Genomic DNA, 17,378 nt, shown 5'->3' with positions numbered 1-17,378 from the left:
CAATCTGTGCTCTTCCAGATGTTAGAGAACTACAACTCCCAGCATGCCTGGACAGACTGAGCATGCTGAGATTTGTAGTTTTGCAACATCTGGAAGAGCACAGATTGGAGACCATTATACAGTGGTCTCCAAACTGTGGACCTCCAGATGTTGCAAAACTACAACTCCCAAACGCTGTCTGGGCATGCTGGGAGTTGCAGTTTTGAAACTCCCAGAGGCAGCAGTGAGATCGCTTTACGGCGATCTCACTGCTGCCAATGAAGATGCTGCACTGCTGCCAGAAACTCACCTCCGGGACGCAGCGCCGCCGGGACCGCATGGAGGACGTCACTCGCGCCGGGACCGCTCGGGACACCGCATGGCCGGGTAAGTGACGCCGGGGGACGGGTCAGGGACACTTAGAGCGGTGTGTGTCCCGATCCCCGTGATCGGGACTCACACACCGCGCTGCTAAGTATTTTGATAGCAAAACGCTGCTATCAGCTAGTCAGATTTGACCAGCTGATAGCAGCGATCGCTGGGGGTGGGGGATGAAACCCCCCGTGGTCGCATGGTAAGATGGCTGGCTATCAGTGATAGCCACCATCTTTCCGGGCGCTGCGGGATGCCGCGAGTAGCGGAAAAAATGTTCATGACGTACCTGTATGTCATGGGTCGAGAACACCTTGCCACCCATGACGTACAGGTATGTCATAGGTCGGGAAGGGGTTAATTATGTTGTGTCTCAGTGCAGCCAGAGTCATTTCGGTCATGGTGAATTGATTCCTAGGTGTGTATATCACCTGCACATGTTCTTCTGTATATGCCTGATGAAGAGCCCAGTCCTCTGTATACTGCAGAGGAATTCTTTTCTTTTTGAATTTCTCTTCTATCATGACCACAGTGCTCTCTGCTGACCTCTGCTGTCCATTTTAGGAACTGTCCAGAGCAGGAGAAAATCCCCATAGCAAGCATTTGCTGCTCTGGACAGTTCCCAAAATGCACAGCAGAGGTCAGCAGAGGTCAGCAGAGAGCACTGTGGCCAGACAGAAGAGAAATCCAGAAAGAAAAAAGTATTTCCTCTGTAGTATACAGCCTCTAAAAAGTACTGGAAGGATTAAGATTTTTTTAATAGAAGTAACTATCAAATCTGTTTAACTCTCTGGCACCAGTTGATGATAAAAAAAAAAAAGTTTTCCACCGGAATACCCCTTTTAGCAATCATTACAGATTACATCAAAGTAGGCCAAATACACCATATTTGGCAGAGGACAATGATCTGGTTTGTATTGGGGGGTCCTAACAGATGTCAAGTGAAAGAAAAGGCACAGCATGTTTGATTTCTGCATGTCTAGTATGGGAAATATGACAAATCACATCAGATCAAGAGAACCTTTTTCATGAAAAAAAAGTTAAAACTTCACTTTTATTCAGACTCTTAAAACCATAATAGTATTCGCATAACAGCACATATCTTATTAACAGACCGCCACAATTTATTGATATCCACACCTTTCGTGCATCAATGACTTGTATAGTAGCCTCGCACTCTGTGCGCCATATGACGGTCCAATAACCCATCAGTAGATACGAACTGAAAGTCCATCAGTGGTTCATAGTCTTGCTGAAGCTGCCATAACTTGCAATCAACACCTTCACAACTGAATCTCCTGTAGTATTTTATGGAAGCACTACTTAGTTACTATATAGTGCTTCCATGAAATACTACAGGAGATTTACAGTTATGAAGGTGTTGATTGCAAGTTATGGCAGCTTCAGCAAGACTGTGAACCACTGATGGACTTTCAGTTCGTATTTACACGGGCGGATCCATCGCGGCCGCTCCCCCTGCTACTTGAACTAGGCGAGAGCAGCCGCGACGTGTGCAACAAGTATACTGCGCATGCACGGGGCAACTTGCACATCGCAGTGTGTCTGCTCGTAGCGGCGGTTTGCTGCTCGGTGGATCCTCCTGTGTGAATGCGCCCTTAAAATGGATTTTCACTTAACAGTTTTTTGGAGAACTGCCACTGCAGTTTGAGTCAACACCAAAAGTGGAGCCATGAGGAGGGAGAAGCATAAGCCCTTCTTTTATATTTCCCATTCCTTTTAAATACACTTTTGAATTCGGCTCAAAAACTGCTAAGTAGAATTCCAGCCTTACGGGGAATCAAAGATAGGGACACAAACCCAATAAATGAGCAGTTTAATGGATCTAGTAACAGACCCGTACAAACCTCCACAAGACAGCTGGAAACCCTTTTATATTATTAGAGGCTTCTCCAACAGGTCAGCACAGAATAGACCAATAATGCTTACTACAAAAGCATAACAAAATAGGATCTAGAAATATAATTCACTCTTAGTACTTTTTTATTTATCCAAACCGTGATAACAGCCATATTATGACAGCTAGACGATTGTCAGAGCATCACAAACATGGCAGATCTTGTGGGGGGCTCCCAGTATGCTGCAGATGGCACACACTCCAATGTATTTTATGGGAGTGCCGGTGATGTCCAAGTGCTGTACTCTGGTATCTTGGGCACTCCCATAGAAATGAATGGAGCCTGTGCCACCCTTTAGTCAGACAGTGTCCAATTGAAGAGGCTGCACAGTTAAGACCATGGATAATTTACAGAAATAAGGACTCATTTCAAAGAGATATACGAACCCTTCAGTTTTTCATATCTCTAGTCACTAAGCAGCTGAACGTTTCTCTTGGTTGAGAAGTGGCCATTTTGGTTAGTATTGGAATATTAAAAGAACCCCAAAACACAGAGAGAAGTTGTATGTATTTAGGCAGTAACTTTAATAATGAAACCATTCATTAGTTTGTTCAACAAAACTTGCTAAATATAAAAACCGCAGTAGGATTTTCTTAAATATTTCACACAAAAAAAAAAAAAAAAAGGCAGTTAGCAGTTTCTTATAAATCTCAAATGTTGATCCTGATGCTTGTCCTGAATATCTCAATGCCAGAAACTGCATTTACAATAAAGTCTGAGTGAAGGGGAAGCTTCACGGGAAAAATGATAAAATAGGAGGAGGTTATTGCTTGGAAAGAGTTGAACGCAAATGCTTGCTACCCAGATTTCTATTGAGGAGTCAAACATCTATCGCAGGCTGTCAACTACAAAATAAGTCCATAGGTTTCCTGAGTGCACTAAAGCTATTTCAGAAAAGGGCACATGACAGAAGTAGCCTGATAAACTAAGGACATTTTCTTTCCACGCACTGTTTCCCTCCTTCTTCATATTCCTGTTTAGAAATCCACATCTGTTGGAATGTACCCTGCAAGAAAGAGGATTTAAGATCAGGAATTTGGTCTATTCCATGCGCCTATAGGTGGCCATACACTTTCAATAACTGTCGGCTGACAGCAATCTCTTCCGCCCTTCCCATACACAAATGTCCAGCATGGCTATACATTCATGCGGAAAGGGGGAAGCTCACCTTTCCAAAAATAATAGGGCTAAAAATTCAAACAGCATAATAATTTTTCCTTCAACAAATAAGCTTTCATAAAGACTAAGCAGAGCACTTACAAGTTTGGAATAAAGGAAAAACTGTTTAGTGTGTTCAGGATTTTTTTCCCTTTATATAGAAATCCTAAACTTGCAGGAGTCTTGATTAGAGAACTTTTCATAATGGAAGGAAAAGGTTTAGATCATATCAGGAAAAGCTGGTCCAGTGTCCCCTTACAGCTCGGACCAAAGTCACTCCACTGGACAAAAGACTCCCATATACTTAAAATTATTTTGGGTGAAGGGGTGGGAAAGGGAGCCATTTTATTGGCTTACTCAGTTACTGGAGGCTCGCCTATAAAGTTTTTCCTCTCTTGGTCCGGGAGAAAAGGGATCTTGGGCATATCTCTGATGCTCAGTGGGACAACACCCGATCCTTTTGCAGAGCGAAATACATAGATTATAGGATACTGGGATACTGACCCTGAAAATTTGCAGCGTTTCAGGAGTGGGGCAAAAGTTGTAAGGGTAGCCCTGACAATCGGCACGTGCATAACACAGCACTTAAGTGGAGGACAGTAATCACTGCCTTAGTACTGTATCATAATCCTACAGAGCAACAATTCAACTATACATATTTTATATTACCGTATTTTTTGCCATATAAGATGCTCCGGCATATAAGACACACCCAATTTTAAAGGGTGAAAATCTAGAAGAAAAAAAAAAGATTCTGAACCTTCAACCTGCAGACCTCCAGATGTTGCAAAACTACAACTCCCAGCAAGCCCGGACAGCCGTTGGCTGTCCGGGCATGCCAGGAGTTGTAGTTTTGAAACATCTGGAGGTCCGCAGGTTGAAGACCACTGGTATAGGAGGTAATACTCACATGTCCCCGCCGCTCCAGACCCGTCACCGCTGCCCTGGATGTCGCCCTCCATCTGTGTCCCCGTCACTCCGGAACGTCTCTGCTGCCGTCGCCGCCATCACGTCGCTACGCACACCGCTCCTATTGGATGACGGGTGGCGTGCGCGATGACGACGAAGGAGAGCGCCGGTCATGCAGGGGATCCTGGCACGCCAGACACCGAGGAGGCAGGTAAGGTCCCTCCTGGTGTCTTGTAAGCTGTTCGGGACACCGCGATTTCACCACGGCGGTCCCGAACAGCCTGACTGAGCAGCTGGGTTAGTGTCCCTTTCACTTCAGATGCGGAGGCCAGCTTTGAGCGCCACGTCTGAAGGGTTAATACAGGGCATCACCGCGATCGGTGATGTCCTGTATTAGCCGCGGGTGCCGGCCGTTGATGGCCGCAGGGACCGCTGCAATAGGACAGGTTTTAATGTGTATTTGCCGTATAAGACGCACCAACTTTCCGCTCCCAGTTTTGGGGAAGAAAACGTGCGTCTTATACTGCGAAAAATACGGTATGTTGAAAAATACTATCCTGTTTATTGCACAAAGCACCGTGCACATATATAACTGCTGTTCACCTACCAGAGAGGCAAGGATAGAACCACCAATCCAAGAACTAAACCTTCGCTCTACTGTTGTGTTATTTGCAATCAACTTTAACCTCATGCTCTGAAGAGAAAGAAAAGGTAATTATTGTAAGCAATATGTAATAGTCTCATTGTGATGTGTTCATCTTTCACATATTGACAGCATAGGAATAACAAAGTGATCAGCATGTTTATCTCCAAGACAACTACTAATTTATCCTGATACAAGACTATGAGCACACAGTTCCTGAGACTATCCCTAGAGGGCAGAATATTAACCCTACAATAAAGGGTACGTTCACACATACAGGATATATTATGTGCTACAGATTTTGCTACCCATTAAGTTCAATGCAGCAAATCCTGTACATTTGAACTTACCTTTATTATGGTATTAAGGGTGTATTAACCTGTACAGTATTCTATGCATATTTGATGCACAGGATTTAAAGCTGCAGATTTGATGCTGTGTTCAGTCAATTAGTTTACATTGAAATCTGCAGCATAAAATCTACAGCTTCAAATCCTGTGCCTCAAATGCGCAGGATACGTGTGAACACACCCTGAAGGTTAGAACATTGCGGACTTTCATGCCATTATTTCAATAAACCACAAGCAGGATAACCTACAAGATTCCCAAAACATAATACATTTTTTAGAATTGATTTCTCCATCTAAGACTCAGGGGTCTCAAACGGGTGGTCCTCCAGATGTTGCAAAACTTCAACTCCCAGCATGCCTGGACATGCACAGACAGTCATTTGCTGCAGCTAACGGCTGTCGGTAATGCAGGGAGTTTAAGTTTTGCAACATCTGGAGGACCACCAGTTTGAGACCCTTGATCTTAGTAAACCAATCAGTAAAAGGATACATACCGGTGGAGTCTTCTGCGAGAGTTCTCGTGTCAGCCTGTCTGTAAAGCCTTGTAACAAAGTATTACCTCCAGCAACAATTACGCTGCCATACAATCCCTATGAAGAGAAAATATCAGTCAATCACTGGGACAAAGACCTCAGCCAAACAACATGCAGTGAACTACAGACTTTGTGGCATCTAACAGACTGTATTGAGCAATCAGTGGTTTATTTTGGTTTGTTTTTTCTAAACAGAACAAACTCCCTCATGGTCAGTATTGCATTGAACTGTACAAGCAATTGCATAAAGAAATTCACCAGAGGAACTAAGAACATCATTTTTATTTATTTTTTTACCCCTGAAAAGGGAACCAATCATAAGGTTTTACCATATATAACATGTGGCAATGCATTCTATATGGTAAAACCTTCCTGCTGGTATGGATGGTGAGTATATGAAGTAAGTCTCCCCTGTTGGCCCCTAAGTAGTCCCTTGGGCGGGGAGCTATACTTACCTACCGTATATATCCCGGCGTAAAAGACGACTTTTTAACCCCGAATTTTCTTCTGAAAAGTCGGGGGTCGTCTTATACGCTGGGTATTGGGGTCCGGCATAGGAATACTTACGATTATCGTGCTGGCTCCTGTGTGCGGCTGCAGGCGGGGGCCGGCCAGAGCATGTACAAACTAATAACTGAATACTTAAAAACCAGGGTGCCTCCAGCTGTTGTGAAACTACAACTCCCAGCATGCCCGGACCGGTAAAGGCTGTCTGGGCATGCTGGTAGTTGTAGTTTCACAACAGCTGGAGGCACCCTGGTTTTTAGTATTCATGAATTAGTTTTTACCTGCTCTGGCCGGCCCCCGCCTGCAGCCGCACACAGGAGCCAGCACGATAATCGTAAGTATTCCTATGCCGGACATCCCCGTGTCCCGAAAAATCTTTTCGGGACATAAGGATGTCCGCAGGTCACTTACTATTCCCCGCCTGCCGCGCGTCCTCCTCCGGTCCTCCTGCGGTCTTCCTCCGGTCCTTCTGCGCTTCTCCACCGCTCTATGGTTGTACGCACGGGACGTCAGTGACGTCCCGTGCGTATAACCATAGAGGCGCAGGAGGACGAGCGCGGCCGAGGCCTGGTGAGTGACTGGCGGCGCGTTATCTACAGTGTTCCGATCACCGCTCCTCCGGTCCCGGGACTGCTGCTATGGTCCATAGGCCATAGCAGTAGATTGTGACCCCGGGCCGGAGGAGCGGTGACCGGAACACTGTGGGGGGCAGTATACAGACATACAGCCTCCAGCCATAGACTATATGCCTGGAAGTTGTATGTCTGTGGGGGGAGCTGCCTACTATTGGGGGGGGGGGGGGGGGAAGAGCTGCCTACTATTGTGTGTGTGTGGGGGGGGGGGGGGGGAAGAGAGCTGCCTACTATTGTGTGTGTGTGGGGGGGGGGGGGGGGGAAGAGAGCTGCCTACTATTGTGTGTGTTTGTGGGCGGGGTGGGGGGGAGCTGCCGACCTAATGTGTGGGGGGGGGAGCTGCCGACCTAATGTGGGGGGGAGCTGCCGACCTAATTTGGGGGGGGGGGGGAGCTGCCGACCTAATGTGGGGGGGGGGAGCTGCCGACCTAATGTGGGGGGGGGGGGGGGGAGCTGCCGACCTAATGTGGGGGGGAGCTGCCGACCTAATGTGGGGGGGGGGAGCTGCCTAATTTGGGGGGGGGGGGAGCTGCCGACCTAATGTGGGGGGGGGGAGCTGCCGACCTAATGTGGGGGGGGGGGGGGGGAGCTGCCGACCTAATGTGGGGGGGAGCTGCCGACCTAATGTGGGGGGGGGGGGGGGGGGGGGAGCTGCCGACCTAATGTGGGGGGGGGGGGGAGCTGCCGACCTAATGTGGGGGGGGGGGGGGAGCTGCCGACCCAATGTGGGGGGGGGGGGGGGGGGGGAGCTGCCGACCTAATGTGGGGGGGGGGGGGGGGGGGGAGCTGCCGACCTAATGTGGGGGGGGGGGGGGGGAGCTGCCGACCTAATGCGGTGGGGGGGGGGGAGCTGCCGACCTAATGCGGGGGGGGGGAGCTGCCGACCTAATGTGTGGGGGGGGGGGGGGGGAGCTGCCGACCTAATGTGGGGGGGGGAGGGGAGAGCTGCCGACCTAATGTGGGGGGGGGAGCTGCCGACCTAATGTGGGGGGGGGGGGGGGGAGCTGCCGACCTAATGTGGGGGGGGGGGGGGGAGCTGCCGACCTAATGTGGGGGGGGGGAGCTGCCGACCTAATGTGGGGGAACATGCTGCCGACCTAATGTGGGGGAACTATAAGGTACTGTACATAGCGGTAGGAGGTGTAGTCTTATACGGCAAGTATATCCCAAGCTCTATATTTTAACTGTAAAAGTTGGGGGTCGTCTTATACGCCAAGTCGTCTTATATGCCGGCATATACGGTAGTCTCATCTTCACCAGCTGTAATCACACCCCCTCAGCGTGACTGACAGCCCTAGTCACTGCTCGGCTCCCAAAGTTGACAGAGCAGAGCGATGACACGGGCCGTGCGCTGAGGGGCACCATTACAGATAGAGAAGATGGGACTTAGTAAGTATAGCTCCCAACCAGGGGACTACTTACGGGGGGGGGGGGGGGGGGGGGAGACTTACTAACTTCATATCCTCACCATCCCTGCGGACAGGAACATCCCTAGGGGATGGTGAGGAAGAAGATTTTACCATACATAAACACGTTGCCACAGGTTATACATGGTAAAATCTCATGATTGCCCTCATACAGCTCTGTAGATTTAAAAATAACAAGGAAAGACTAAAATCTAGAAGGAACCTTTAGCATTAGGTTGATTAATAAAATAACTTCTGACACGTCTGTACTCACCGGCCTGATATCAATGTCACACATTCCAACACTTGTAGTCACGACATGACTGACACCAAGCATAGTATTACCAGATAAACCCTGAAGATAAAAATGGATCTTTACAACCAATATCCAGAGAGAGCAATGCAGAAATGAATTATTTGAACTAAAGTCCTGTTAAAACTTTTTAGATGAAGGGTGTATTCACATGTACAGTATCCTGCACATATTTGAAGCTGCAAGTTTAAGCAGTGTTTTTTGTCATTTAGTTTACATTGCATAAAATCTACAGCTTCAAATTGTATGTAGCAGATATGCGCAGCATCCTGTACATGTGAACACACCCTAAGGGTAGCGTCACACAGAACTGATTTGAAGCATATTTTATGCTGGGAATCCGCCAATGGCGGACCCTACAGTGTGCCTCCAGCTGTGCCTGCCTACTCTCAGCAGCAATCTGCCAGTACTAGCAGACACACAGCGATCTGTGTGTCACCATGCACATGCGCAGTGTACTCGCAGACATCGCGGCCACTCCCCATGCTCCCTGAGCTAGGCCGAGAGCAGCCGGGATGTGGGAGAGTACACTGCGCATGCGCTCGGCAGAGCAAGCACAGCTGGAGGCACACTGTAGGGTCCATCAACTGCGGATCTGTCCCGTGTGACTCTAACCTTAATATATATATTTTTTGTCCACCATGTCATGTGCAAACAGACATTAAAAGGAAATAACATAGCTATGAACTCATAATGATACATTCTCAGCATAATACAAGGCAAACGCCTAAACCAAAATAAATAAACCTGTTGAAACTTTGAGGGTCACATAAAATAAGTGTTTAGGAAAAGTATATGGGAATAAGTGCATGATCACAGGGGGTCAGAATGCCAGGACCACTCACTAGCTTGAAAACAGGGCCCCAAATTTCTAGTTGGAATGGAACAGTGGTTGTCTGTGTGTATTGCTACTCCATTTATTCTCTATGGGAGATTTCGAGAATAGCCAGGTAAAGCTTTCTCTGGCATCTCTCATAGAAAATGAACAGATCAATCCTACACTTATCCCCTATCCTGTGGATTGGGGATCATTTTCGCTTTAAAAGCTATGGACACCTTTCCACTGAATTTTTTCATTTATCTTTTTTTCTAAAAGCAAAAAGGAAGCAAGTTTATAGTCTTTAATAAAAATTTCCTTCCATTTAGATGTTACGTAGAGAAAGTTAAGATTTATTTGGCTGCTAGATTACAGGGGAGAGGTGGGAGATTTAAGCACATGGTGGGGAGAAAGGAATACCTGCTCCCTCCTCCATCGTGCAGGAAGCAGAATTTGTGTATTAGCAATTATACTGATACGTCTGCAACAGCTGGACCCATCTTAGAAGTACATTCCTTAATCTGGATCACCAGCACCATTAAGCGGTGTATTCAGGTTTGTGAGGGTGATGTCAGATTCTGTTTACCTGCACAACGTACATGGAAAACTTGACAATCTAACAAGGCTAAAAATACTCACCTTAACATTTGAAGGATCAAACAATCCTTCTGGAATTTTAAGACGTTCAGCTCCAAAATCACAGTTATAACCGTTTGGAAACTCGTAGTGGACCGTAGGCATCTGGGCTGCCACCCTTTAAGAATGTGAAAGAACATCTCTTATAGGATTTTCAACAAGATCTACTGTTTCCATAAACTTTAGAGAGGAGCAGGGGACATTCATTACATGTAAAGGAAAGGAGATTTAGACACCAATACAGGAGAGGTATCTTAGTAAGTTATCAGACTATGGAATGCCCTGCTCCAAGAGATCGCAATAGCATCTACTACCTCAGAATCTAGGACTGGATGCTTATTTAACAACATAAGGCATTTAGAGTTAGAATTAATTTTGAAATTAATTATATATAACGTATTAAGAAAGTTTTAACTTAAAAGGGTACTGCAGCCAGAATTAACTTATGCTGTGGATAGGGGGAGAAGTAGCTGATCGCAGGGGTCACACCGCTGGGCCCCCAGCGACCTCCTGAATAGGACCCTGTCCCGCTCAGTTTGGAGCGCCTATCATCTACTTCTTGACAGAAATTGCTTAAATGATTTCAATTGAGCGTGTGTGGTCTAGAGGTAGACAACGTGTGCTCTTGACTAAGCGTGACAGGGTCCCGTTCAGGAGATCGCGGGGGCCCAGCAGAAGGTCCCCCTGCGATCAACTACTTATCCCCTATCCTGTGGATAGGGGGATAAGTTCATTGTGGCTGAAGTACCATTTTACTGGATCACTACAATGAAAAGCTATCAGGCTAATGACCTTGAAAACAAACTTACTGCTCGTCATAGGTGGAATCTGAAACCTGGAGAACAGATGCTTGAAAATCCTGTATTACAGACTGATAATAGAAAAGGGAAGAATGAATATCAGGTATGCACAATGTAGATAGTAAGAACACATTTACAAGGTAACCTTGTACTTACACTGCACATGTAATTGTGCCAAGATCGAGTGACCTGAGGTAGCTTCTCTTTTCTTTTCCAATTGGCTGGAGCTCCCTCCCGTACTGCTTCCTGAAATGACCAAAACACAGATCTTGCCATGGAGCATGTTCTGCCAAGTTACACCTTAACCCCTTAAGGACTCAGGGTTTTTCAGTTTTTGCACTTTCGTTTTTTCCTCTTTACCTTTTAAAAATTATAACCCTTTCAATTTTCCACCTAAAAATCCATATTATGGCTTATTCTTTGCGTCACCAATTCTACTTTGCAGTGACATTAGTCATTTTACCCAAAAATTCACGACGAAAAAGGAAAAAAAAATCATTGTGCGACAAAATCGAAGAAAAAAAACGCAATTTTGTAACTTTTGGGGGCTTCCACGCAGTGCATATTTCGGTAAAAATGACATTCTGTAGGTCCATACGGTTAAAATGATACCCTACTTATATAGGTTTGATTTTGTCGGACTTCTGGAAAAAATCATAACTACATGCAGGAAAATGTATACGTTTAAAAATGTCATCTTCTGACCCCTATAACTTTTTATTTTTCCACGTACAGGGCGGTATGAGGACAAATTTTTTGCGCCGTGATCTGACGTTTTTATCGGTATGATTTTTGTTTTGATCTGACTTTTTGATCACTTTTTAATGGTATAAAAAGTGACCAAAAATAAGCTTTTTGCACATACGCCATTGACCGAGCGGTTTAATTAATGATATATTTTTATAGTTCGGACATTTACGCACGCGGCGATACCACATATGTTCATTTTTTGATTTACACTGTTATTTTTCATGGGAAAAGGGGGGTGATTCAAACTTTTATTAGGGAAGGGGTTAAATGACCTTTATGAACACTTTTTTTTGCAGTGTTATAGGTCCCATAGGGACCTATAACACTGCACACACTGATCTCTCATGCTGATCACTGGTGTGTATTAACATGCCTGTGATCAGTGTTATCGGCGCTTGAGTGCTCCTGCCTGGATCTCAGGCACGGAGCAGTCATTCGTCGATCGGACACCGAGGAGGCAGGTAAGGTCCCTCCCGGTGTCCTGTAAGCTGTTCGGGACATCGCGATTTCACCGCGGCGGTCCCGAACAGCCCGACTGAGCAGCCGGGTCACTTTCACTTCAGACGCGGCGGTCAGCTTTGATCGCCGCGTCTGAAGGGTCAATATAGGGCATCACCGCGATCGGTGATGTACTGTATTAGCCGCGGGTCCTGGCCGTTGATAGCCGCCGGGACCGACCCGATATGACGCGGGGACACCGCGGCATATCGTGGGAGCCGGCGGAGCACGTAAATATACGTCCTGCGTCGTTAAGGAGTTAAAGGGTACTCCGCTGGAAAACCTCTTTTTTTTTTTATCAACTGGTGCAAGAAAGTTACACAGATTTGTAAATTACTGCTATTTAAAAATCTTTATCCTTCCAGTACTTATCAGCTGCTGTAAACTACAGAGGAAGCCCTTTTTTATTCCTTTCTGTCTGACTACAGTGCTCTCTGCTGACATCTCTGTCCATAGCAGAATAGGTTTGCTATGGGGATTTGATCCAACTATGGACAGGGGTGTCAGCAGTGAGCACAGTGGTCAGACAGAAAGGAAACAGTCTAATTCAAACGATAGGGAAGGGACCTTAGTCCCTGGGTGAGAGTGTGGTGACTGGGTGCTCTATCCCCAGTGAAATTACAGTAGTAAAAAGGCTCTCACACACTAATATACTGCAATAATTCTTCTTCCTTTATGTGAGTATTCTTCAGTAATACAAAAGCAAAAAGCAGAAAACAATCACCCAGTGTGGATCATGCAAAAGTATGCAGAAAGGAAATTTAAAAAGAAAGAACTTCCTGTGGAGCATGCAGCAGCTGATAAGTACTGGAAGGATTAAGATTTTTAAATATAAGTAATTTACAAATCTATTTAAACTTTCTGGCATCAGAAAAAAAAAAATGTTTTCCAAGGGAATTCTCCTTTAAGGTCATGTTCACATGTCAGAATTTCCGTGCCGCATTCCGCTTTACAAGAGTCCTGTTGAATTCAACGGGATTCTGCTGCGGTGTGCACACAGCGGAATTTCTGTGCCAGATATTTCCAGCATGGAAATTCCATTTTCCATGTCCGCAGAAAGAATGAACCAAAGCCATCTATGAGACGGCGCATTACAGTATGGTCCTAGCACCCGCATGTGATGAGGTTTGCGGAAAGTCCGCTCAGATTTTTTCGTGCAGATATTCCGACATGTGAACATAGCCTTACAGTAAATGCATTCAAGGCGGGTTTGTTTGTGGATTTTTCCTGCAGATTTGCAGATTGAAAATCCACAGATTACAGTATAATCCTTTGTTTAGGATCTGACAGTTTTCACACTGCAGCATTTTAACTTGCGAACTGTTAGAAAGAACAAAAAAAAAGTCCCAAATTAAATCTATGAGATTAGCAGCTGAAGATCCACACAATGTGGCAATGACTTGTACTGAAGATTTTTAAGGGGATTTATCTTCTGTAGAAATATTTTATAGCAATTCCGAACAGTGTCCATTTACCCTTATAATATGTATTTCTTACCTTTGAAGCAATCATGTATGGAGGGATCAAGTCCACATTCATCTCTTGAAACAATTCTCTACACTGCATTGTAATGAAATCTCCGGCCAGAGGAGATTTTACAATCCCTACCACAAAAAAAGAAAGTAGAAACTAGCATTAGAAAGTTGAAACGTCTAAACATAGCTACCAGTTTAGTTTAGATATGACTTGGACATTCTACATGGAGAGCTTACATCTTTCCCCTTAAGGACATGCGCCGTAAATGTGCTGTACATTTACGGCGCAGCTTTCCTGGATCACCATGTCTCCGGACACAGTGATCAGAACGGGATGACTGCTGATATCCATCAGCAGCCATCCCGGCATATCGCCCAGGGGCGTCCTAAGACCCCTCATGTCGGCGAACGCGGCAAATCGCAGATCAATTCAGATGTGCGATTTGTCGCTATTCCGGGCCAATCGGGTCTCTGGTGACTCGGAAAAAAAAGGGTGAATGGGGCTGTCCGAGACAGCCCCATTAACCCATACCCAGCAGGAGTGAGGTGGCACAGGTACCGCCTCACGATCACGTGCTTGATCGGTCGGAACCAGCGAACAATCACGGGCCTGCTGGGCGGCGATCGGGACGACGTTCGGAGTGGAGATCGGCGCCGGCGGGGATCCGCTACCTTGCCCTGGTCCGGCGGGGTCCCCTCGTGTGCGGTGGCGGCAACAGGATTGCTCCCGGCTGCAGGATACAGCGCGCGGTTCCGGCGGCAGGATACAGTAGGAGGTTAGGCTTGTTCACCGCCTACTGTTGCTTAGGAACAACATACAGCATGCAAAGCCAAAGGGCATGCTGGAAGTTGTAGTTTTGCAACAGCTGGAGTTCCAACTACAACTCCCAGCATGCCCTTTGGTAGTCTGTGCATGCTGGGGGTTGTAGTTTTGCAACAGTTGGAGGCACATTTTTCCCATGAAAAAGTATGCATTCACTGTTGCATAACTACAACTCCCAGCATGCACAGACTACCAAAGGGCATGCTGGGAGTTGTAGCAGTGTGCCTCCAGCTGTTGCAAAACTACAACTCTCAGCATGCCCTTCGACTGTCAATGCATGCTGATTGTTGCAGTTTTGCAACAGCTGGAGGATTGATTGTGAAACAGAGTTTGTTACCTAACTCAGTGTTTCGTAACCAGTGTGCCTCCAGCTGTTGCAAAAATACAACTCCCAGCATGCACTGAGAGACTGTACATGCTGGGAGTTGTAGTTTTGCAACAGCTGGAGGCAAACTGGTTGCGAAACACAGTTAGATAACAAACACCCAGTGTTTTGCAACCAATGTGCCTCCAGCTGTTGCATAACTTTATTTTTACACTAACATGCTGGTGTTGCCCCATACTTTTAATTTTCACAAGCGGTAAAAGGGAAAAAAAAGACCCCCAAAATTTGTAACGCAATTTCTCCTGAATACGGAAATACCCCATATGTGGGTGTAACATTCTCTGCGGAGTGAGAGTGCACTATGTACATTTGAGGCCTAAATTGGTGATTTGCACAGGGGTGGCTGATTTTACAGTGGTTCTGACAAACGCAAAACAATAAATACCCAGATGTCACCCCATTTTGGAAACTACACCCCTCACGGAATGTAACAAGGGGTATAGCGAGCCGCCTTAACACCCCACAGATGTTTGACAAATTTTCGTAAAAGTTGAATGTGAAAATGAAAAAAAAAATTTTTTTTTCACTAAAATGCTGGTGTTACCCTATATTTTTCATTTTCACAAGGAAGAATAGGAAAAAAGCCCCCCAAAATTTGTAACCCCGTAAGAACATACTCCATGTAAAGTGGTCTGGGGGTGCACTACAATGCTCAGAAGAGAAGGAGCACCATTGGGATTTTGGAGAGAGAATGGGGGATATTTATCAAAGTTGTCTATGTCCCGCATCAATATAGACCAAACTACAGAGGGTTAGTCTGGTCTATTGTGCACCTAATTTATCAAATGGCGCACAGCTCTTGATAAATTCTGTGCATAGACTGCATGATCTATGCTTTAGTCTATATTTAAACCTGCTCCAACATGGTCTGACATTTCGGCGTACTTTCAGCCTATGCGACTTGTCGCTGAAAAGTCGCTTTTGATAAATTCAGCACCAATGCATTTTTCAATGCATTTCAGTCTAAAATAGACTAGCATGCATCATGTTCTAAAAATCCTCTAGAGCAAAAGTAACAGAAAAGTCGCACAGATTTAGACATGCGACTTTCTGTGCGACAAATTTAGACAGGAAAAACCAGTCTAAACCCTTTGATAAATCTCCCCCAATGTGTCCGAAATTGAAGGCCATGTGTGTTTACAAAGCCCCCATAGTGCCAGAACAGTGGACCCCCCCCCCCCACACACACACATGTGATCCCATTTTGGAAACTACACCCCTCACGCAATGTAATTAGGGGTACAGTGAGCATTTACACCCCACTGGTGTCTTATTTTTTGGAACAGTGGTCCCTGAAAATGAAAAATTTCATTTTTCATTTGCACAGCCCACTGTTCCAAAGATCTGTCAAACGCCAGTGGGGTGTAAATGTTCACTGCACCCCTTATTAAATTATGTGAGGGGTGTAGTTTCCAAAATGGGGTCCCATGTGCTGGCACCACAGGGGGCTTTGTAAGCGCACATGGCCCCCGACTTCTATTCCAACCAAATTCTCTCACCAAACACTCAATGGCGCTCCTTCTCTTCTGAGCATTGTAGTTCGCCCGCAGAGCATTTTACATCCACATATGGGGTATTTCCATACTCAGAAGAAATGGGGTAAAACATTTTGGGAAGCTTTTTCTCCAATTACCCCTTGTGAAAAAAAGTGAAAAAAAATAAAAAAAAAATATTTTCCTGTCCAACTTTAGATGAAATTTGTCAAACACCTGTTGGGTGTTAAGGCTCATTGTACCCCTTTGTTACGTTCCTTGAGGGGTGTAGTTTCCAAAATAGCATGCCATGTGTATTTTTTCACTGTTCTGGCACCATAGGGGCTTCCTAAATGCAACATGCCCCCCAAAAACCATTTCAGCTAAATTTGCTTTCCAAAAGCCAAATGTGACTTCTTCTCTTCTGAGCATTGTAGTGCGCCAGCAGAGCACTTGACGTCCACACATGGGGTTTTTCCATACTCAGAAGAGATGGGGTTACAAATTTTGGGGGGCATTTTCTCCTATAACCCCTTGCAAAAATTTAAAATTTGGGGGAAAACCAGCATTTTTTGTGAAAAAATTAAATTTCATTTACACATCCGACTTTAACGAAAAGTCGTCAAACACATGTGGGGTGTTTAGGCTCATTGGACCCCTTGTTAAGTTCCTTGAGGGGTTTAGTTTCTAAAATAGTATGCCATGTTTTTTTTTTTTTTTTTTTTGCTGTTCTGGCACCATAGGGGCTTCCTAAATGTGACATACCCCCCAAAAACCATTTCAGAAAAACTCACTCTCTAAAATCCCACTGTCGCTCCTTCCCTTCTTAGCCTTCTAGTGCACCCACAGAGCACTTTACATCCACCTATGAGGTATTTCCTTACTCGAAAGAAATTGGGTTACAAATTTCGGGGGCTTTTTCTCCATTTATCCCTTGTAAAATTTCAAAAACTGGGTCTACAAGAACATGAGTGTAAACAAATTAAGATTTTGAATTTTCTCCT

General features: G+C 45.5%; 1 protein-coding gene across 1 annotated transcript in view; it reads right to left on the bottom strand.

The window, feature by feature from the left end:
- Positions 1 to 1,793: 1,793 nt before the first annotated feature.
- The window catches only part of LOC130361782 (actin-like protein 6A), a 38,921-nt gene continuing 23,336 nt past the window's right edge, over positions 1,794 to 17,378 (bottom strand). The window contains exons 7-14 of the mRNA XM_056565243.1: positions 13,717 to 13,823; positions 11,128 to 11,217; positions 10,981 to 11,042; positions 10,175 to 10,289; positions 8,680 to 8,760; positions 5,822 to 5,917; positions 4,942 to 5,028; positions 1,794 to 3,273 (exon numbers count right to left, since the gene is read on the bottom strand). Coding sequence (XP_056421218.1) covers positions 3,193 to 3,273; positions 4,942 to 5,028; positions 5,822 to 5,917; positions 8,680 to 8,760; positions 10,175 to 10,289; positions 10,981 to 11,042; positions 11,128 to 11,217; positions 13,717 to 13,823 — 719 coding nt within the window. The 3' untranslated portion in view covers positions 1,794 to 3,192. The remainder of the gene's footprint in view (positions 3,274 to 4,941; positions 5,029 to 5,821; positions 5,918 to 8,679; positions 8,761 to 10,174; positions 10,290 to 10,980; positions 11,043 to 11,127; positions 11,218 to 13,716; positions 13,824 to 17,378) is intronic.

Source organism: Hyla sarda, chromosome 3 (assembly GCF_029499605.1).
Source record: "Hyla sarda isolate aHylSar1 chromosome 3, aHylSar1.hap1, whole genome shotgun sequence".
Lineage (NCBI taxonomy): Eukaryota > Metazoa > Chordata > Amphibia > Anura > Hylidae > Hyla > Hyla sarda.
This window is presented reverse-complemented; position numbering and strand designations above follow the sequence as displayed.